General features: G+C 43.1%; 2 protein-coding genes across 2 annotated transcripts in view; both read right to left on the bottom strand.

Annotated features, from left to right (window-relative positions):
- Positions 1-111: 111 nt before the first annotated feature.
- LOC134879863 (uncharacterized) lies at positions 112-3,629 on the bottom strand. Its single transcript, XM_063906410.1, has 2 exons — positions 3,303-3,629; positions 112-2,599 (listed from the first exon to the last, which is right to left on the bottom strand). Exon 2 carries the CDS (start codon positions 2,077-2,079, stop codon positions 112-114), a length of 1,968 nt encoding a protein of 655 aa, XP_063762480.1. The 5' UTR covers positions 2,080-2,599; positions 3,303-3,629.
- Positions 3,630-6,163: 2,534 nt separating this feature from the next.
- prx (periaxin) overlaps positions 6,164-22,717 on the bottom strand; it is a 42,451-nt gene continuing 25,897 nt past the window's right edge. Inside the window, 3 exon segments of the mRNA XM_063906703.1 lie at positions 6,164-8,086; positions 8,564-14,311; positions 14,314-22,460. Of these exon segments, the coding sequence (XP_063762773.1) occupies positions 7,800-8,086; positions 8,564-14,311; positions 14,314-22,460 (14,182 nt within the window). The 3' untranslated portion in view covers positions 6,164-7,799.

Genomic DNA, 22,717 nt, shown 5'->3' with positions numbered 1-22,717 from the left:
TGTTATCATTATCCTCCTGTATGGCGCTTTCATTTGTGCCCCCCTCTGCATTTCGTTCTTTGTCACCTTTGCCCTCAGCGTTGTCCAGTTCCAAACAGGTGCATTCCCTCCTCAAAATCTCTCCAGCATCTCCCCGTTCTCCTCTTTATCCCCTTCCTGTACCTCCACTTCTCTTTTACCCAAAACCAGCTCATCCCTGGGCTCTGTCCGGTAAAGCTCAGTTGTGCTACAGTTGCAATGGATTCCTGTTACGTTCCTCTCATCTGTCTCAAAAATTGAAGGGTGTAGATGTCCTGGAGGTTTAGACGAAGCTCCTCTCTCCTCTAGTTCGCTGGCGTTTTCTGCATTTTGAAAGAAAAACAGAGGTTTCCTGTTTGTGTTCACAGTGTTGTTCTCGGCAGCCGCACAGTTCGGTTCTGGTTGCACAAATCCGATTAGTTCCATTTCTCCTTTACCAATTATTCCTGGGTCTGCCCCCCCTTTTTGATACCCCTCAAGGTGATCTGTTCTGGAGTTCTCTTGCTCACTCTGAACACAAATCTTTGCATTGCAGGTGCTGCCCTCTACAGGAGTGGGGACGTCCTCATAGCAGTCGGATAAAACAGGGAATTCTGCAGGAGTCCAATTGATGCCCCCTTCCTCCTCTTCAACATCCACCCTCTCCCTTTCTGTTTCAGTTTTATGATCTGCCCCCGAGAGATCAGAATATCCATTCATATTAGGTGCTACTTCTTCACAGGGGGTTTCACTTCTGTCATCAAAACCTCTGTAAAGTCCTAAAGTAACGCTATCCTGTCCGGAGGGGCCAGGAATAAAATCAGTGTTTCCAGTATCTACTTTCATACCCTCAGAGTTTGTATCCTCCTCTCTATCTGAAGAGTCGTCCTTGCTTTGAGAGGTTTGTGTCTTCAGCTCCTTGATGCTCTCTTTCCCAGTCTCTTCATCATCACAGCCGCTGGTGGATTCTAGGTCAGGGTCTGGTTCAGCCAAAACCGAATGAGATGACTCTAATCCACAGAGGCCTCCCTTCTTTTCCTCCTCCCCCTCCTCCTCATTCCTTTGCATCTCCTTCCTCATTCCTTTCCCCTCACCCTTTATCCTGTTTGAGGTGCCTCTTCTTGGACTTTCTCTGCCCTCATTTCCATCCTGGCTTTCCCTCCTCTGTGCTCTCCTTACACACCGAGTACAGGTTCTGGGAGAAGCATTGTGGCAGCATCTAGGACTCCTGCATGCTGCGTCTTTCTCCTGTCTGGCTCTCCTGCTGTCCTGCTTTGGGCTGGGAAACTGTTTACTGGCCAGGCATCCTTTGTCTTGCTCTTCCTGCCTTTCTTCCAGAGAGATTTCTCCTGCAGGATCCTCCCTGCTACTCTGCTGCCTCTCTCTGCTCACGCCTGCTTTCTCTCGAGCATTATTTGACTTCCTCCATCTCCGGCCAGATCGCACCCTAACCCGGTTTACTCCGGTATGTGCCGGCGGAGTTGGCCCATTGTCCTTCCTCCCGCCTGGGATGTCTCTACCTCCTCCTCCTCCTGTCTTCCCCCTCAGCCATCCTCCAACCACGCTGGAGGCTGCACTGGTAGTCCCCCCAGAACTGGGTTTCGCTGTAGAGTACAAACAGCTCCCTTTCTCAGTCCGGAGGAAGAGGCATTGAGTCTGCGTCTTCCCGCTGCCCTCTGAGGTTTTCAGAGTGGCCACTGTCACTAAGGCTCCAAGTCCAGCCTGCCTGGCATCCAGCCCCAGAGGTAACCCGTACCCCATGCGACCCCACTCCCCGCTCAGGTACACATCTGCAGGCCTGGGGCAGGAAGTGGAACCCCCACGGCCCGCAGGAGGAGCTATGGGGGCTTGTCCTCCTCCCAACAGACCACCAGCCTTCCGGCGGTTCTTGGAGCACAGGGCCCAGGCTCGGAGGCCCCGGATCAGTGGCAGGTCTCCCAGGCCCAGCTCCAGTCGGCTGGGGAAGGGCAGAGAGGCTCTGGAGCACTTCTGGAGCATGTCTCTGGTGGAGCCTGACACGTTGAGGCAGGGGTAGTTGTTGTTGTTATTCTGCTGGAGCATGGTGCTTGTTGTCGGCCTCATCTATGTTTTATTGGTTTGTCCTCGCTTATGCTTTATTGAAATGCAGACTGTCAGGTCAAGTGGAAATCCTATTCATGAGTGCAAGTACTAGCACTATCAAGAGTCTATTCTTGAATCAGAGCGTGACAGCTCAAAAGATACAAATATCATTGTTGGAAGAAAAATACAGTAAGCATTATGAAATAGCTCAAATACTGTATAATTTACTACTCGACACTGCAAGACTCTCTTGCTAATATCTTAGTTCATTCTGACAAAAAAGAGGAGAAGAATGAGCTGTTTTCCTGACAGCCAGCTGGAGTTGTGCTTGTTTCTCTTTATCCCTCCTTAACTTTGAGAGACCTGAAGAAAAGAGACGCCCAGGTCAGACATCCATCTGTCGGCGCTGATGATAGAGTGGATAATGAGAAGTTTGTTTTCTTCCACACTGACAATCAGTGATGCTGTCTTCAGAGCTTCAACGCCCTCCCTGTCGGCTGCTCTCTCATCACTCAGGACTGACTCAGCTATCACAAGCAACCTGCGGGAAAGGGGGACAAAACAAGACATTTTAAGACATTTTAGGACCCATAGGTGTGTGCTTATAAACACAGAAACACTCATCTGTTAATTGTTTGCTTTGGCTGTCATGTGGAGACAGACAAAAGACACAATTTATTGCATCATATCACTTATCTCATTAATAAGAAAGCAATTAGAGCAGATTCTGCGCGGATATTATTAAAATGTAAAAGAAAACATACTTAATACATTTTACACAGAGAGGTGATTTGGCTAAGTGGATTAAAGCTGTCATTTCTGTGGGGGTGTGCGTTTGTCAAAGGTCATGCATTTAAAACTAAGTGCTTCTTTTTCAACTACTCTGACACAACGGAGCCTTATTCTTATATGAAATTGGCATTCACACCATGTCCATCGTGGTGCCAATTAGATGAGTAGTTGCATCAGCCATACAGAACATTAAAGGCACACAAAATGAATCACAGGTGCCCATTAATACATAAATCCACTCCTCGTGCCTATGTACTTAAAATGATTTACCCACAGGGACTCAAGTAGAAATAGGTTTGGGCCATATCACATTAGCCTACACATATGAGCAGGATGTGTAGGCTGTGATAAAGATGAGCCACATCAAACCACACACTGTACCTGGAGAATCTGTATCCCCATCTAACATGTCCTGAAAGGGATGCCTGAGGAATGATCTGATTGTTTCTCACCTTATTCGATGCCTTAGTGTCTTGTAGGCAAGTGTCCTTCACCTAATATCTCTCTGCTCCCTCCTTGTTTACAGACGAAGCCTATTCTTCCCTCCTCGGGCTGTGAGCATCCTTCAGCGGATCACATCCTTCCACTCGGCCTGCACCACTGGAGCTACAGCTCTACAGATCAGTCACACACGCATTTGCTATAGCCCTATCGTGAAGATAAGAGGCAGACACCACAGTTAGTGAATGCTTGTTCGGTCTCTCCCCCCGCTCGTTCGGCCATTGCGCATCATGTCATTCAGCGCTCGGCATCGTGCGTCGCCGCATCTTACCGCAGTACCTCCGGTGCTCAGCGAGCAGGATGACGGAGAGCTCATTTGACTTGCAGCCCACTCACCAGTAGGGGGGGTGCACAGTGCGATACAGAGATGGGGAGGCGAGTGAAGCGGAAGTGTATGCGAGGTTGTTGATGCCATACCCGGGTAGATTGTTTTGTTTTATATAAACCGTTTGTCGCACAAAAAACATAAAACATAAACAAATAATGAAAACAATGAAATGAAAGGTCATGTTTGTTGTTTCCGTATGGTCATTTGTTCTTGTCTCAATTTGTGTTGCTTTTTATTATTTTACATTTGAATACATACATATGTAGCTACTGTGTATTCTTGTCAGTGATAGAAAAAGATGCCAAATTATTTAGTACTTGAGTATGGAAACTCAAGAAAGCCTTTTTTTTTTTTTTAATATAGGCTATATTTTAAAGGAAAATTAGCAAATCTCCTAATTTAAAAAGCTGGAACTGTAAAAATATTTCTTAGCAAAATTGCTGCCAATAAATGTTCTGTTAACCAACACATGGTTTGGGTGTCTTAAATATAATGTTCCTTGGTTTTATCTATACCAAATAATCAAATCTAATAGTAAAGTATTGTGTGTCAAAATCTGAATTTAAAAGATAATAATAAACAAATCTGTAAAATAAATGTAGGGCAGTAGAAAAAACAATTTGCTTGCACTTTTCCAAATGTACTAAAGTAGATGTATATAAAATGAAAATACTTGTGAAAAGTACAAGTAGCCTACTTCCACCACTGATTTTTATGTTGCACAAAACACGGAACAGTTTCATTTCTGACTGAGTATTACAACTTCTGTTTTTACTCTTTTGAATTGTGCAGCAAATATTTGTATACACACAATGTATCCAGGTACACATTTGAGTTATTGTCAGGTAATTCTTCCTCAGTGTTGCTTAATATTGCTCATAATACATTAATTTGTGAGATGCAGAGAGCTCACCTGCATGCATACCTGTGTCAGCGCGGGACATTTGGAAGAGGATGATCCAAAATACTGAGAGCTGTCCTGAGCAGAATCGTGTAATCTCATTTACAAGGACTTGAATGTAACCAGAGGTTGTACGAAGTACTCAGATCTGGTACTTGAGCAAAAGTAGAAGTAGGCTACCAGAGTGTAGGAATACTCTGTCACAGTAAAAGTCCTGCATTCAAAATGTTCCTCCAGTAAAAAAGTATTAGTATCTAAATGTACTTAAAGTAGCGACAGTAAAAGTAGTCATTGTTTGATTGGTCCATTTCAGAATAATATCTCTGATATGTTTTATAATTATTGATCATTAAAGTGTTCTCAGAGCTGGTAAAGGTGCAGCTAGTTTGAATGGCTTTGTACTGCAGGGTAGCTGCTGGATTTACTCCAGGTGAACTAAAGTCTGATTTAAGGGTTAATGATATTTACCAAAATTGCAAAACATTGAAATACTCAAGTACAAGTCTCTCAAGCTGTTATTAAGCACAGTACTTGAGTAAATCTACATCACTACTGAATGATGGTTTTTTTTCAGTTTTAAAGGGCATTGATGATTTCATGACATGATGAAATAGGCAGTGGTGTTTAATTGGACAGCGTCTGAGTCGTAACAAAACGCTCCATTGCTCTCTAAAGGAGAAGTCTGCTTCATTGACAGTGTATCTGGTGACGTACTGTAGCAGTCTATGCATACTTACGCTCTGTGGCATTATTCACTCCTCATACTCATTAAACTGCCCTCATACACGTCGCACAGCATCATCACAGCAGAGGATTGGAGAACACACGCACACACACACACACACACACACACACACACACACACACACACACACACACACACACACACACACACACACACACACACACACTGGAAGACGTCATGCACCGGTGTCCATAGTTTATCACTGTCTCCTCCTCTTCAGGATAACAACAAAAAAGGCTAATCCATGTGCTTTTGGGTCTCTGATAAGGAAAATAGTTGTCATCCCCTTTCCTGAAGTGAGGATAATATGTGTTTCAGTGTTTTGATGATGTGTTCTTCCTCTGCGTTTGATACCTACAGTACAGTGAGTGGTCCTGCAGTCTTTCCAGTTTATGTGAACAGGTGAGTAATTGGTTCGAATGCATACATGCAAAATGTATTCCAGTACCTGAGATGTGTAAACCGCAGTAAACTTAAAAATAACCATAGATGTAGGGGGCGTGCACTTCTGTCTATACATGCTCCTTTTCTTATTTAACTCCACCACCGGGGGGCACCAACATTAAACATTTTAAAATGCAACTCATTCACTTTTTTTTATTGGCAACATACAATTTGATTTGCATGTTAGACACGAGGATGTTGTTTATCTATCTCATCCAGCTACATGACAACGGCTGTATAAAACAGTCCCTTTCAGTGGGGCAACTGTATGGAAGCCCTTTACTGCCAGGAAAAAAGAAAACATGATATGCATGATAGACATTAAAACAAGTCAACTTTTTTAACTAACTTATAATTTACGGGGTGTGAAAGTCGAAAGATCAGGAAACTATAATTTAAAATGATATCCTTTTATTGATTATTATTTATTGACATCTTAAACATTCTCTCCAATGCAGCTTTGACAAAAACACTTGGCACTGTGACCCTTTATAATCCAAAATAAATGACAAGGCTTGATTAAATCAGAAAGGTAAAACTCTTAATACAAATAGAAATTACTAAGTGTGTGCTAGCTTGACCTTGTCGCTATTTATGTACGTTCTTTAAAAAAAACTATTTTCTCTTTCCCACTCGAAAAAAACAGGCACATCCATAAAATATGTTAATGTAAGAGTGTCCATTTCTAAAAGCGTTCATCCAACTTGAAAGTTGTTCTGTATTTGTACCCTGTGAAACTGAAAATGGTTATTAGATGTGGATACAATTGATAGCTTTCAAAACTTTTAATTTTATGCCAGTATCATTACAGAAGCTGTTTTCCCTCAAAGGGTAGGTACTATATTGTATTTGGGAATGAAACTTAGATGTCTAAATGTTTAGACAACAAAATTCTAATTTAACCTCCACTCTTTTTGAACAATAATTCAAATGTAATTGTAGCAGCCTGAAAATAGCATCATTATTGGAGGCCTTTTTTGTGTGACAGTTTTACATTTAGACCTTGTCTCAGTGATTTTGTTAAAGCACCCAACAGCTCCCCAAATTTCCTCTAAACCTGATACTGATGTTCTGAAACTCAACATAGTTCACAGATGAGATGCAAAAAATCAGCACCAGTCAGGATGTGTATCTTGAAGCCAAGACTCAACACACAAAATATACAGCAGTGTAATTTTTTTGGCAGTCTACAGTAAAAACATGAATATAAAATAAATTAGCAGCAGGGTGGCCTACAGTAAATGTTTGAACCTTCAACCAGAAGTCACAGGTCTGATCCCCACAGCAAAAAAAGAGTCCAGAGTGTCCTGCTCACGCACCTTGACTATCTCTGGGTAACAGCATCAGCTAAATGCATAAAATATAAAACTATGGCAGCAAATGAGAATAACCTATAATCTCAAAAAGCTCACACTTTTCCTTCAAGACAAAATACAGGTTATATTATTAGGTCAAACTATATCATTTCTACTCCTGACTGGTGAATATGAGAATAATTACATTTTAATCGAAGGAATACTGCTTCAATAAAGCAATGATATGTTTGTATTTACATGAATATAACTCTGGCCTGTACTGTTGCGGTTCAAATCATTGTCAAATCCATGATACTGATGTGAGTAAAATGACTCATTCCAGGGCATTGTGAAAACACAAACAACAATAAATAATCAAGCAATGTGACATGTTTACATTCAGAGTGAAAACTTGCAAACCACACACAATCTGATAAATAATACGAACTAAACTAACAAAACTCGAACAACAGTAACAAAAAATAGTCACATTTAAAATGAGAAAAAGGAAGCATATATTACTCTGTTGCTTTTATAACGACAATGATGCCGATTGATGAAATGCAACTGTTTCTTCATCACATTCATATCTCACCAATTAAAATATAAAATAAAGACTTTTACCTAATCGAGGTTTGCCACATCGCAGGCTTAGCCTAGGCTACAAGAACACTGCAACCTCACCAAAAACAAAAAACATGATTAAAATACATTTGAGATATTAATACAGCACCCTCAGTATTTAAAGTCCGACACCTTGTGAGTTGTCGTACTGGTGGCTGAAGATTCACTTGTTCGTGTCTCAGACGAGACCACCTGACGGGTGACTCTGGTGGTCTTTGTCACCATGGTGACAGTTCCCTCCTCGGCGGAGGAGACTTGGTGCTCCTCTGACATTTCCTGCGTGCTATAGTCAAGCCCAGAGGTGTGAAGGCAGAAAGAACCTGAGACATCAGCCTCGCCTGCCATCTCCCCCTTCCGCTGGGCCTGAGGAGAATCCTCTGGGGTTATTTCGAGGAAGCCTGGAAGGCGAGGAGAGGAAACAAGCATGTGGGAAGAAGAAAGGAAGCAAGGATAGGAAAGGAAGAGAGGTTAGGAAATAATGATAGAAAAGAAACTTAGTCTTATGTAGCAGAGAAGTAGCAGGAGATAATATATTAACACTAAAACTCATCACAATCAAAATAGCAAGGATACATTTTGCGTAATGTAGTGGCAACTGTAACAACATATTGAAACATGGAAAGAAACAGGTAATAAGTTATTTACTTATTTGATCTGCAATTACTATTATTTTGTGTTGCATTTCAATGTTCAGAAAACTTATGCAATACTGCGACAAAAACGCCTGAAAAATCAATGCTGCACGACTTATACTGAATGTAAGTCCCATGATGAAACACATAAGACTTGGATATCGTCAACCCTTTTGTAAAAGTCTATGTATAATTTGTTTTTAATGTATTGTGATCTCTGTTTGAAGTTTCTTTTATCCTTACCTGTGGAGTGTGGCTTCAGGGTGAACTTAGGGACCTTGAACCAGGTGGAAGACTCTCTTTCTTCAGGTTCGACCTCGCTCCATGCCTGGACTTTTGCAGAGCTCAACTCCATGGAGAAACTAGCAGGGGACTCTGAGCTGTCCCTGTCCAGCATTTCTGTCCTGGCATGAGATGACACCACATCCTTTGGGAGCTCGTCACTGAAACCAGAGAAGGCCATCTTGCCTGATTTTACTTGAAGCTCTTTAGTGTATTCCTCCATGTGTACTGTTGGTAAATCCTTTGCCAGTTTCATACTCATACCAGAGTCGTCCCCCTCTGCAGCCATCTTGTCATATGGAGATGTTAACTTTACCTTTGGAAGATTGATTTTGCCGCTGAATGTCCCTTTATCGTCCTTAGAGGCTTTGTGAGGATCTTTTTCACCATTGAAATTGGATCTTGAACCTTCGCCCTGACGATTGACATCAAAGGACCCTGATTCGCCTGGAGAAAAGGACACAGCAGCTGATTTTTCTTTGGACTTCCCAAAGTTTGGCTTCATTATGATTTTGGGCAACTTCACTTTGATGCCCTCTGTTTCAGCCCGAGCTGTTGTCTCACCTGCAGTGGGCTCACCTGTTTGAGATGGATTTACCAAGACAAATACAGCTTTCTTTACTTTGGGCATTTTAGGACCCTCATACTGAATTTCTGGCCCAATGACATTCATTCTTCCCTCAGGAGAGGAGTTGGAGGGTAATGGGACCCCAAACTTAGGGATTTTGACTTTTTTGTCTTTTTTTGTTCTCTCCTCATCTTCATCCTGTGTTGTACCAATGTCAAAATCTAGATCTGGAATCCTGGGCACTCTCATTTCTGCTCTGGATGACGAGAAGCCACCCTCTCCCCCTGTTACAGCCGAGCCTTGTTTGTTTGTCAGACTAAAACTTGGTAACATAACCTCTGGAACTGGGATGTTAACACGATCTTTGTTCTTTTTATGTCCATTATGTGTTTCAATTTCAACTTCGTACTTCAACTTTTCTTTACTCTTGCATTTGTGTTTGACATGACCACCCAAATCCTCATCACCACAGTTTTTGCATATTTTTGCTTCTGCTGTTACATCTCGACCAGTTTTCTTTTTGGGCATCCCAATGTGGAATTTTGTTCCTTTGACTTTAGGGCCCTTTACTTTACTGCTGGTTCCTGCTGTGCTGAGATCTAAATCAGGTAGTTCAACTTTTTTCCTGTCTTTCTTGCCGTCTCCTCTATGAAGTCCTATATCCAGCTCCAGTTCACCTTTTGGACATTTTATATCTATTGTAGGTATCTTAAGTTTCAGGCCTTTGTGCTCCCCTTCACCGGATGCATTCAATGTTTCAATATCGTTACTTTTACTATTGTGAAGTACAATATCAGCTTTTCCTTGAGGTATAGATATGTCAACATTAGGCATCTTAACATTTTCACCTGCACCTCCCTCTATTTCGACCTGAGGGCCTTCAATTTTTCTTTTTGGCGGAGAGATGTCAAAATCTGGCATTTTCCAGTTAGGCATTTTGATCTTTCCCTCTGCACTTCCCTTTAGTTCAACATCTGAACTTTCAATCTTTCCTTTGGGATGTGAAATACCAATAGAGGGCATGGTGAAATGTGGCATCTTGTATTTTCCACCATCATGTTTGATCTCCATCCCAGATGCATCAATCTTTCCTTTGGGCAGAGAGATGTCAACATTTGGCATTTTCATATGAGGCATTTTGAACTGTCCTCCTTTACTACCCTCCATTTCAACATCTGGGCCTTGGATCGTTCCTTTAGGAAGTGAAATATCAACTGAAGGCATGATTATATGTTGCATCTTAAACTTTCCACCTTCACCTTCAATTTCCATCTCTCTACCCTCAAGCCTTCCTTTGGGCAGAGAAATATCCATGTTGGGCATTTTTGTATGAGGCATTTTCACTTTTCCACCGTTACCTCCCTCCATTTCAATGCCGGGACCTCCTATTCTTCCTTTGGGAAGTGAAATATCAACTGAAGGCATACTGAAATCAGGCATCTTAAACGTTCCACCTTCACCTTTAATTACCATCTCTGGACCCTCAATCTTTCCTTTGGGCAGAGAGATATCGATGTTAGGCATTTTCATGTGAGGCATGTTAAATTTGCCTCCAGTACCTCCTTCTTTTTCAATATCTAGTCCTTCAATCTTTCCTTTAGGAAGTGAGACATCAACAGAGGGCATGCTGAGATGTGGCATCTTGAATTTACCACCTTCTCCCTTGATAGCCATCTCTGGATCCTCAACCCTTCCCTTGGGCAGAGAGATGTCAACATCTGGCATTTTCATCTGAGGAATTTTGAACTTTCCCCCTGTACCTCCCTCCATTTCTAGATCTGGACTCTCGATCTTTCCTTTAGGCAGAGAGATGTCGATGTTGGGCATTTTTATCTGAGGCATTTTGAATTTTCCCCGAGTACCTCCTTCCATTTCAACATCTGGACCCTCAATCTTTCCTTTAGGCAGAGAGATGTCAACATCTGGCATTTTCATATGGGGCATTTTGAACTTTCCCCCTGTACCTCCCTCCATTTCTAGATCTGGACTCTCGATCTTTCCTTTAGGCAGAGAGATGTCGATGTTGGGCATTTTTATCTGAGGCATTTTGAATTTTCCCCGAGTACCTCCTTCCATTTCAACATCTGGACTCTCGATCTTTCCTTTAGGCAGAGAGATATCAATATCTGGCATTTTCATATGGGGCATTTTGAACTTTCCCCCTGTACTTCCTTCAATTTCAACATCTGGACCCTCGATCTTTCCTTTGGGCAGAGAGATGTCAACATCTGGCATTTTCATCTGAGGCAGTTTGAACTTTCCCCCTGCACCTCCCTCCATTTCAATGCCTGGACCTTCGATCTTCCCTTTGGGCAGAGAGATGTCAATGCCGGGCATTTTCATGTGAGGCATTTTGAACTTTCCTCCTGTACCTCCTTCTATTTCTACATCTGGTCCTTCAATCTTTCCTTTGGGCAGAGAGATGTCAATGCCGGGCATTTTCATGTGAGGCATTTTGAATTTTCCCCCAGTACCTCCTTCCATTTCAACATCTGGACCTTCAATCTTTCCTTTGGGCAGAGAGATGTCAATGCCGGGCATTTTCATGTGAGGCATTTTGAACTTTCCTCCTGTACCTCCTTCCATTTCTACATCTGGACCTTCAATCTTTCCTTTAGGAAGTGTAACATCAACAGAGGGCATGCTGAGATGTGGCATCTTGAATTTACCACCTTTTCCCTTTATAGCCATCTCTGGACCCTCAACCCTTCCCTTGGGCAGAGAGATGTCAACATCTGGCATTTTCATCTGAGGCATTTTGAATTTTCCACCTGTACCTCCTTCCATTTCAACATCTGGGCTTTCAATCCTTCCCTTGGGCAGAGAGATGTCAACATCTGGCATTTTCATGTGAGGCATTTTGAACTTTCCTCCTTTACCACCGCCCATTTTAACACCTGGACCTTCTATATTTCCTTTGGGTAGTGAAATGTCAACTGAAGGCATGTTGAGATGTGGCATCTTAAACTTTCCATCTTCGCCTTCAATTTCCATCTCTGGACCCTCAATCCTTCCTTTAGGCAGAGAAATGTCAATGTTGGGCATTTTCATCTGAGGCATTTTGAATTTTCCACTGGTACCTCCCTCCATTTCAATGTCTGGACCTTCGATCTTTCCTTTGGGCAGAGAGATGTCAATGTTGGGCATTTTTATCTGAGGCATTTTGAATTTTCCTCCTGTACCTTCTTCCATTTCAACATTTGGTCCTTCAATCTTTCCTTTAGGCAGAGAGATGTCGACATCTGGTATTTTTATGTCACCAGCTTTTCCTCTAGGAAGGGATAGATCAATGTCAGGCATCTTGATTCCAGCCAACTTGAATCTGCCTCCTTTTCCACCAGTCTTTGCATCATGCTCGATTCTAGGCAGGGACACATCCAGGTCTACTTTAGGGATTGAAATGTCAATTGTGGGCATTTTTGGAATTTTGAGGCTTCCCTCATAACTGCTGATATCAGCCTCTGAGACATCCACCTCTGCTTTAGGTAACAGAACCTCAGTGTCTGGTGTATGAGCTGCAGGTAGCGATAACTCAACAGAGGGCATTTTAACCTTGGCTTTAGACTCAAAGTTACCACTTGGCTTTCCAAATCCTGGCATGGAGAACTTTGGTAGTTTGAGAGTGACGTTGGGGGCATGGAAGCCACCTTTTCCTTCAGCATCTGCCTCAAGCTCAGCATGAACCCCTCCCTCTGGGAGTTGACTTTTTGGTGGTATTTTAAACTTGGGGAATCTCCCCTTTTTTACTTTAACATCCACATCAGGACAAGACACAGATACATCTGCATGCTTTTTGGATACACCAAATGAAGGCATTTTAATTTTAGTTTTTTTCACCTTTACTTTTCCGTCCCCATCAAACTCTACGGATGGTGCCCTTATCTCTCCTTCCACTTGCGGTGAGGAAAGGGAAACGTCCCCTTTGGGGACAGACATTGCAAAATCACCACTCTTAGTCTTTCCACCAAACCTTGGAAGAGAGAAACTTGGGAATTTGAGGGAGACATCAGGTAGATCAAAGCTGCCTCCTGAAGAAGGCCTGCCTCCCTCGGCTTTAAGGAGCTCAACCTCCATATCTTCACCCTTAGGTTTGTTGAGGCCAAAGTCTAGATCCACTTTTGGAGCTGAAATGTCAACTGTTGGTAGTTTGACAGTATGAGGTTTGAGGGATGCACCTGGAGCTTCTACACCACCTGTCACAATTTCTGCACACTTTATTTTCACCTTGGCTGGATTCATTTCTCCTTTGAGACCAGACATCTTAAAATCTCCTGATGCTTCAGGCACAGAGGCATTCACTTTGAGGCTTTTGTCTTTATGACCAGATGGAAGGCTAAGGTCAAGATCAAATTTGGGGAGCTTTATGTCAAGAGTTGGCATATGGAGCCCACTACCCTTTTTACCAGATAAGTCCACCTTTGGCAATTCATACTTTCCCTTTCCAGACGGTCCTTCAAAGTTTATATCTCCCTCCAATTCTCCCACAGGAACTGAAATATCAACATCTGGCATTGAGATCTCTCCTCCCTTTATCTTTGGTCCTTCAAGTTTGACATTGCCCTCTGGCAGGTTCATCTTGGGAAGTGACATGTCAAATTTAGGCGCTTTGAATTTTCGTCCTTTTACCTCAGGACCCTCAATACTGATGCCAGTCTTTCCTTTGGGGACTGACAGGTCGATGTCTGGCATGCTAATATTTCCCCCCTTAAGTTCATGGCCTTCAATATTTATCTCTGGTCCCTTTGCTTTCATTTTAGGCAGAGACATGTCAAACGAGGGTATATGGAACTTGCCTCCTTTACCACCATGTCCCTCTATGTCAACATCTCCCTGTACCTTTCCTTTTGGGAGTGAGAAATCAACCTTTGGCATTTCCAGACTGCCCTCTGGCAGGTTCATCTTTGGAAGTGAGACGTCAAATTTGGGCATTTTGAATTTTCCTCCTTTTCCCTCAGGACCCTCAATATTGAGGTCAACATCAGCCTTGCCTTTTGGGAGTGACAGGTCGATGTCTGGCATTTCAATCTTGCCTCCTTTAAGTTCAGGACCTTCTATGTTGACCTTTGGCCCCTTGATTTTCATTTTGGGAAGAGAGATATCAAAAGAGGGCATATGGAATCTGCCTTCTTTACCACCATGTCTTCGATTTCAATGTGTCGTCCTGCCTCTCCTTTAGGCAGTGAAATGTCAATGTCTGGCATCTCGATCTTCCCTCCCTTCATGTCTGGGCCTTTAAGCTTGACATCGCCCTTTGGGAGACTAAGTGTTGGCAATGACACATCAAATGTTGGCATTTTAAATTTACCACCCTTCACCTCAGGACCCTCAATATCGATGTTCCCCTCAACTCTTCCTTTGGGGAGTGAAACATCAGCTTCAAATTCAGGTCCTTCAATATCAACATCAACTCCCTTTGCTTTCATTTTAGGCAGAGACATGTCAAACGAGGGCATATGGAACTTGCCTCCTTTACCACCATGTCCCTCTATGTCAACATCTCCCTGTACCTTTCCTTTTGGGAGTGAGAAATCAACATTTGGCATTTCCAGACTGCCCTCTGGCAGGTTCATCTTTGGAAGTGAGACGTCAAATTTGGGCATTTTGAATTTTCCTCCTTTTCCCTCAGGACCCTCAATATTGAGGTCAACGTCAGCCTTGCCTTTTGGGAGTGACAGGTCGATGTCTGGCATGTCGATCTTTCCTCCTTCAAGTTCAGGACCTTCTATGTTGACCTTTGGCCCCTTGGCTTTCATTTTGGGAAGAGAGATATCAAAAGAGGGCATATGGAACTTGCCTCCCTTTCCAGCGTGTCCTTCAATTTCTCCTCCTGCTTTTGCTTTGGGCAGTGAAATGTCAATGTCCGGCATCTCAATCTTCTCTCCTTTGATATCTGGGCCTTTAAGTTTAACATCACCCTCTGAGAAATTCATCTTTGGGAAAGACATATCAAATGTTGGCATTTTAAATCTACCCCCTTTTACCTCAGGACCCTGCACGTTAAGGTCACCCTCAAGGTTTCCTTTTGGGAGTGAAATGTCAACAGTTGGCAAGTTAACATTTCCTCCTTTAACATCAGGACCTTCAAGACTGATATCTACCTCTGGAGACTTGATTTTAGGGAGAGACATGTCACCTTTGATTTCAGGTCCTTGGATATTAAGATCAAGTCCCTTTGCTCTGATTTTAGGAAGCGAGATATCGAGTGAGGGCATGTGAAACTTGCCTCCTTTACCACCATGTCCCTCTATGTCAACATCTCCCTGTACCTTTCCTTTTGGGAGTGAGAAATCAACCTTTGGCATTTCCAGACTGCCCTCTGGCAGGTTCATCTTTGGAAGTGAGACGTCAAATTTGGGCATTTTGAATTTTCCTCCTTTTCCCTCAGGACCCTCAATATTGAGGTCGACGTCAGCCTTGCCTTTTGGGAGTGACAGGTCGATGTCTGGCATGTCGATCTTGCCTCCTTTAAGTTCAGGACCTTCTATGTTGACCTCTGGACCCTTGGCTTTCATTTTGGGAAGAGAGATATCAAAAGAGGGCATATGGAATCTGCCTCCTTTTCCACCATGTCCTTCGATTTCAATGTGTCGTCCTGCCTCTCCTTTAGGCAGTGAAATATCAATGTCTGGCATCTCGATCTTCCCTCCCTTCATGTCTGGGCCTTTAAGCTTGACATCGCCCTTTGGGAGACTAAGTGTTGGCAATGACACATCAAATGTTGGCATTTTAAATGTACCACCCTTCACCTCAGGACCCTCAATATCGATGTTCCCCTCAACTCTTCCTTTGGGGAGTGAAATGTCAGCTTCAAATTCAGGTCCTTCAATATCAACATCAACTCCCTTTGCTGTCATTTTAGGCAGAGACATGTCAAACGAGGGCATATGGAACTTGCCTCCTTTACCACCATGTCCCTCTATGTCAACATCTCCCTGTACCTTTCCTTTTGGGAGTGAGAAATCAACATTTGGCATTTCCAGACTGCCCTCTGGCAGGTTCATCTTTGGAAGTGAGATGTCAAATTTGGGCATTTTGAATTTTCCTCCTTTTCCCTCAGGACCCTCAATATTGATGTCAACGTCAGCCTTGCCTTTTGGGAGTGACAGGTCGATGTCTGGCATGTCGATTTTGCCTCCTTTAAGTTCAGGACCTTCTATGTTGACCTTTGGCCCCTTGGCTTTCATTTTGGGAAGAGAGATATCAAAAGAGGGCATATGGAACTTGCCTCCCTTTCCACCATGTCCTTCAATTTCTCCTCCTGCTTTTGCTTTGGGCAGTGAAATGTCAATGTCCGGCATCTCAATCTTCTCTCCTTTGATATCTGGGCCTTTAAGTTTAACATCACCCTCTGGGAAATTCATTTTTGGGAAAGACATATCAAATGTTGGCATTTTAAATCTACCCCCTTTTACAGCAGGACCCTGCACGTTAAGGTCACCCTCAAGGTTTCCTTTTGGGAGTGAAATGTCAACAGTTGGCAAGTTAACATTTCCTCCTTTAACATCAGGACCTTCAAGACTGATATCTACCTCTGGAGACTTGATTTTAGGGAGGGACATGTCACCTTTGATTTCAGGTCCTTGGATGTTAAGATCAAGTCCCTTTGCTCTGATTTTAGGAAGCGAGATATCGAGTGAGGGCATATGGAACTTGCCTCCTTTACCACCATGTCCCTCTATGTCAACATCTCCCTGTACCTTTCCTTTTGGGAGTGAGAAATCAACCTTTGGCATTTCCAGACTGCCCTCTGGCAGGTTCATCTTTGGAAGTGAGACGTCAAATTTGGGCATTTTGAATTTTCCTCCTTTTCCCTCAGGACCCTCAATATTGAGGTCAACGTCAGCCTTGCCTTTTGGGAGTGACAGGTCGATGTCTGGCATGTCGATCTTGCCTCCTTTAACTTCAGGACCTTCTATGTTGACCCCTGGCCCCTTGGCTTTCATTTTGGGAAGAGAGATATCAAAAGAGGGCATATGGAATCGGCCTCCTTTTCCACCATGTCCTTCGATTTCAATGTGTCGTCCTGCCTCTCCTTTAGGCAGTGAAATATCAATGTCTGGCATCTCGATCTTCCCTCCCTTCATGTCTGGGCCTTTAAGCTTGACATCGCCCTTTGGGAGACTAAGTGTTGGCAATGACACATCAAATGTTGGCATTTTAAATGTACCACCCTTCACCTCAGGACCCTCAATATCGATGTTCCCCTCAACTCTTCCTTTGGGGAGTGAAACATCAGCTTCAAATTCAGGTCCTTCAATATCAACATCAACTCCCTTTGCTTTCATTTTAGGCAGAGACATGTCAAACGAGGGCATATGGAACTTGCCTCCTTTACCACCATGTCCCTCTATGTCAACATCTCCCTGTACCTTTCCTTTTGGGAGTGAGAAATCAACCTTTGGCATTTCCAGACTGCCCTCTGGCAGGTTCATCTTTGGAAGTGAGACGTCAAATTTGGGCATTTTGAATTTTCCTCCTTTTCCCTCAGGACCCTCAATATTGATGTCAACGTCAGCCTTGCCTTTTGGGAGTGACAGGTCGATGTCTGGCATGTCGATCTTGCCTCCTTTAAGTTCAGGACCTTCTATGTTGACCTTTGGCCCCTTGGCTTTCATTTTGGGAAGAGAGATATCAAAAGAGGGCATATGGAACTTGCCTCCCTTTCCACCGTGTCCTTCAATTTCTCCTCCTGCTTTTGCTTTGGGCAGTGAAATGTCAATGTCCGGCATCTCAATCTTCTCTCCTTTGATATCTGGGCCTTTAAGTTTAACGTCACCCTCTGGGAAATTCATTTTTGGGAAAGACATATCAATTGTTGGCATTTTAAATCTACCCCCTTTTACCGCAGGACCCTGCACGTTAAGGTCACCCTCAAGGTTTCCTTTTGGGAGTGAAATGTCAACAGTTGGCAAGTTAACATTTCCTCCTTTAACATCAGGACCTTCAAGACTGATATCTACCTCTGGAGACTTGATTTTAGGGAGGGACATGTCACCTTTGATTTCAGGTCCTTGGATATTAAGATCAAGTCCCTTTGCTCTGATTTTAGGAAGCGAGATATCGAGTGAGGGCATGTGAAACTTGCCTCCTTTACCACCATGCCCATCAATGTCAATATCCACATCTACTTTTCCTTTTGGACATAAAAAGTCCACTTTTGGCATCTCAGTTTTTCCTTTCAAATCGGTTCCTTCCACATTGGCATCAACCTTTGGGAGACTCACATTTGGAAGAGAAACATCAAATGTTGGCATTTTGAATTTCCCTCCTTTCAACTCAGGGCCTTCAACATTTATCTCCCCCTCAACCTTTCCTCTGGGAGATGAAATGTCTACAGTTGGGATGTTGACTTTGCCTCCTTTAACATCAGGACCCTCAAGGCTGATATCTACATTGGGAGATGTTATTTTGGGTAAAGAAACATCAAGTGAAGGCATGTTTAACTGTCCAACTTTAACTTCAGGTCCTTCAATATCAACATCAACTCCCTTTGCTTTCATTTTAGGCAGAGACATGTCAAACGAGGGCATATGGAACTTGCCTCCTTTACCACCATGTCCCTCTATGTCAACATCTCCCTGTACCTTTCCTTTTGGGAGTGAGAAATCAACCTTTGGCATTTCCAGACTGCCCTCTGGCAGGTTCATCTTTGGAAGTGAGACGTCAAATTTGGGCATTTTGAATTTTCCTCCTTTTCCCTCAGGACCCTCAATATTGAGGTCGACGTCAGCCTTGCCTTTTGGGAGTGACAGGTTGATGTCTGGCATTTCAATCTTTCCTCCTTCAAGTTCAGGACCTTCTATGTTGACCTTTGGCCCCTTGGTTTTCATTTTGGGAAGAGAGATATCAAAAGAGGGCATACGGAATCTGCCTTCTTTACCACCATCTCCTTCGATTTCAATGTGTCGTCCTGCCTCTCCTTTAGGCAGTGAAATATCAATGTCTGGCATCTCGATCTTCCCTCCCTTCATGTCTGGGCCTTTAAGCTTGACATCGCCCTTTGGGAGACTAAGTGTTGGCAATGACACATCAAATGTTGGCATTTTAAATGTACCACCCTTCACCTCAGGACCCTTGATATCGATGTTCCCCTCAACTCTTCCTTTGGGGAGTGAAACATCAGCTTTAAATTCAGGTCCTTCAATATCAACATCAACTCCCTTTGCTTTCATTTTAGGCAGAGACATGTCAAACGAGGGCATATGGAACTTGCCTCCTTTACCACCATGTCCCTCTATGTCAACATCTCCCTGTACCTTTCCTTTTGGGAGTGAGAAATCAACCTTTGGCATTTCCAGACTGCCCTCTGGCAGGTTCATCTTTGGAAGTGAGACGTCAAATTTGGGCATTTTGAATTTTCCTCCTTTTCCCTCAGGACCCTCAAAATTGAGGTCAACGTCAGCCTTGCCTTTTGGGAGTGACAGGTCGATGTCTGGCATGTCGATCTTTCTTCCTTTAAGTTCAGGACCTTCTATGTCGACCTCTGGCCCCTTGGCTTTCATTTTGGGAAGAGAGATATCAAAAGAGGGCATATGGAACTTGCCTCCCTTTCCAGCGTGTCCTTCAATTTCTCCTCCTGCTTTTGCTTTGGGCAGTGAAATATCAATGTCCGGCATCTCAATCTTCTCTCCTTTGATATCTGGGCCTTTAAGTTTAACATCACCCTCTGGGAAATTCATTTTTGGGAAAGACATATCAAATGTTGGCATTTTAAATCTACCCCCTTTTACCTCAGGACCCTCAACTTTAAAGTCACCCTCAAGGTTTCCTTTTGGGAGTGAAATGTCAACAGTTGGCAAGTTAACATTTCCTCCTTTAACATCAGGACCTTCAAGACTGCCATCTACCGCTGGAGACTTGATTTTAGGGAACGAAATATCTCCTTTGATTTCAGATCCTTGCAAATCTAAATCCCCCACAATTTTCCCCTTTGGATGTAAAATATCAACAGTAGGAAATTCCACATTGGCTTCAGGCAGCTTCATCTTCGGAAGTGAAACATCAAATGTAGGAGTTTTGAGTTTTCCTCCTTTTACCTCAGGACCCTTAATACTGAGGTCAGCCTTTCCTTTCGGGATGGACAAGTCAATGTCTGGCATGTTGACTTTTCCTCCCTTAAGCTTAGGCCCTTTGACTTTTCCTTTAGAATGTCTAATATCTGAGGATGGTATTTCAAAATTCCCATCTTTTCCAGAGTGAATTTCAAGATCAATACTTCCCTTTGCTTTTCCTTTAGGAAACGAGAAGTCGATTTTTGGCATTTGAAATTTACTACCCTTGACTTTTGGCCCTTGTAAATTCACATCTCCTTTAGGGATTTTTACTGTAGGGAGAGCGAAGTCTGCAGATGGCAGTCTGAATTCAGCACCTCTTCCTTCACCCTCTGCAGTGAATTTGTTTTTTATTGTTCCTGGTGGGGTTGAAATCTCAATAGTTGGCATCTTAATTTCCCCAGCTTTGATGTCTGATCCCTTGATTTTTATGTCACCTTTCTTTGATTTAATTGTAGGGAGAGAAACATCAACTTTCCCCTTTGGAAAAGAGATATCAACAGAGTCTCCCTCAAAGCCAACATTTCCCTCAGTCATCTTCATCTTCGGTAGTGACACATCTAAAGAAGGCGTGTTGAACTTTGCTTCTCCTCTAATATCAGGTCCTTGAATATTAAGCTCTTCCTCCTTGGTTCTCATCTTTGGGAGTGCTATGTCAAAAGTTGGCATCTTGAACTTGGCTCCACTACCAAGCTTGCTCTCTAACTCCATGTCGCCACCCAAGTTTGCCGTGGGGAAGGAATAGTCAACATTTGGTAGTTTGGGGCATCCTAAGTTCAAGTCTCCTTCAGGTACCTCCGCTTTAGGGAGAGAAATGTCTACAGAGGGCATTTTGAATTCACCTCCTTTGAATTCGCATCTCCTAATGTTCAAATCCCCCTCTACATTTCCCTTGGGAACAGAGATATCAACAGTGGGCATATTGATCTTCCCACGTTTTATTTCAGGACATTCGATGTCCACCTCACCTGTCTTCGTATTAGGGATGGAGATGTCAAACGTTGGTAGCTGAAATGTTCCTACTCCTCCAACATCAGTTGTTCCAGCTTTGCCTTCAGGAAGTATCAGGTCTACCTTGGGTAACTTAAAGCCTTCTCCTTTTACATTTACTTCTCCTTCTGGTGATTTAATTTTTGGAAGACATAGGTCAAACTCGGGCATTTTGAACTTCCCATCTCCACCAACAAAGTATTGCATATCCACATCTTCCCCCTCTGCTTTCACCTTTGGGAGAGCGATGTCAACAGGAGGTAGACTGAATTTCCCACCACCTTCTGGACTTTCAATCTTAACATTGGATGGACCCATCTTAGGTAATGAGATGTCAACCTTTGGCATGGAGATTTTGGGCCCTGTGAAAGCACCCTCTACCTCATCAGGAATTCTGCACCTGGTGTCTAATTCCAAATGTACATCAGGCACAGAGATGTCCATTGCAGGCATTTGGATTGCTGTCTTCCCAGCTCCTTCGTACTTTGGGAGCGAAATATCCATGTCAGGTTTTCCCTTCATGTTTGGTAAAGAAATATCAAGAGAAGGCATTTCAACAGATGCAATGTTTCCTGAGAGATCAATTTCCATCTTTGATTTAGAAATATTTCCCTTAGGGAGATTGATCTTACCACCTCCTTTAATTTCTACTTTTGGTGGTGTAATGTCAGTTTGAGGTATGTTCATACCTTTGGCTTTCACCTTAATCTCACCATCTATCTCATCCGAAAGACGAGAGAGTCTAACTTTTGGCAGTTTCAACTTTGGCATTCTAAGCTTTGCATCTCCTTTGCCTGAGTCTACATTCATTTTTCCACTTGTAGCCTCTGCATCACAGCCTCCTTTGATGTTGATATTAGGAGCTTTGATTTCTGCCTTCACAGTGGGCAAAGACGCCTCAGCTTTTCCGGAAGGGAGTGCAAACTCTGCATCAGGCGCATTAAGCTTTACTCCTCCCTTCTCAAGGTCTATGTTTTTATCTCCAGACAAACTAAACTCCACTGATAGTGGCTGGATGTTCACCCCAGGGGGCTTCAGCTCCACAGATCCAGTCTCCAATGCTGAACCTGACTTTGTGTGTTTGCTCTTAGGGAAGTTGAGTCCAAACTTGTGTCCTTTTACTTTGGTTTTCACTTTAGCTCCAGGTATCTCAGATTGGGAGATGTTCACCTCTCCCTCAAGCTGTTCTGTTTCTATTTTACCTCCTGTGACGTCCCCAGTGAGACCCTTTCTTTTCATGTGGGGAAACCTAGGAGGATAATTTCAAGAAAGGAAGGAGAGAAGAAGAAAAACTTTTTGACATAGCAAAAAAATATAGCAAACATTCCAAAAATGTTTTGTAAAGAATGCTTTACTGTATAAAATATGAAAATACTTTTCAGATAATAATTTGATGATGCTGTTGGCAAAAATAATTCATAGAATTGTGACCCGCTCTATCGAAATCAGTCGGAAGTCGCAACGGCTCATTTCCAGATAGATGTGGATTTGTGTAAAAAAACTCGT

The sequence above is a fragment of the Eleginops maclovinus genome, chromosome 18, assembly GCF_036324505.1.
Source record: "Eleginops maclovinus isolate JMC-PN-2008 ecotype Puerto Natales chromosome 18, JC_Emac_rtc_rv5, whole genome shotgun sequence".
Classification (NCBI taxonomy): Eukaryota; Metazoa; Chordata; class Actinopteri; order Perciformes; family Eleginopidae; genus Eleginops; species Eleginops maclovinus.
Note: the sequence above shows the minus strand (reverse complement) of the source record. Positions and strands in the feature narration are given on the sequence as shown.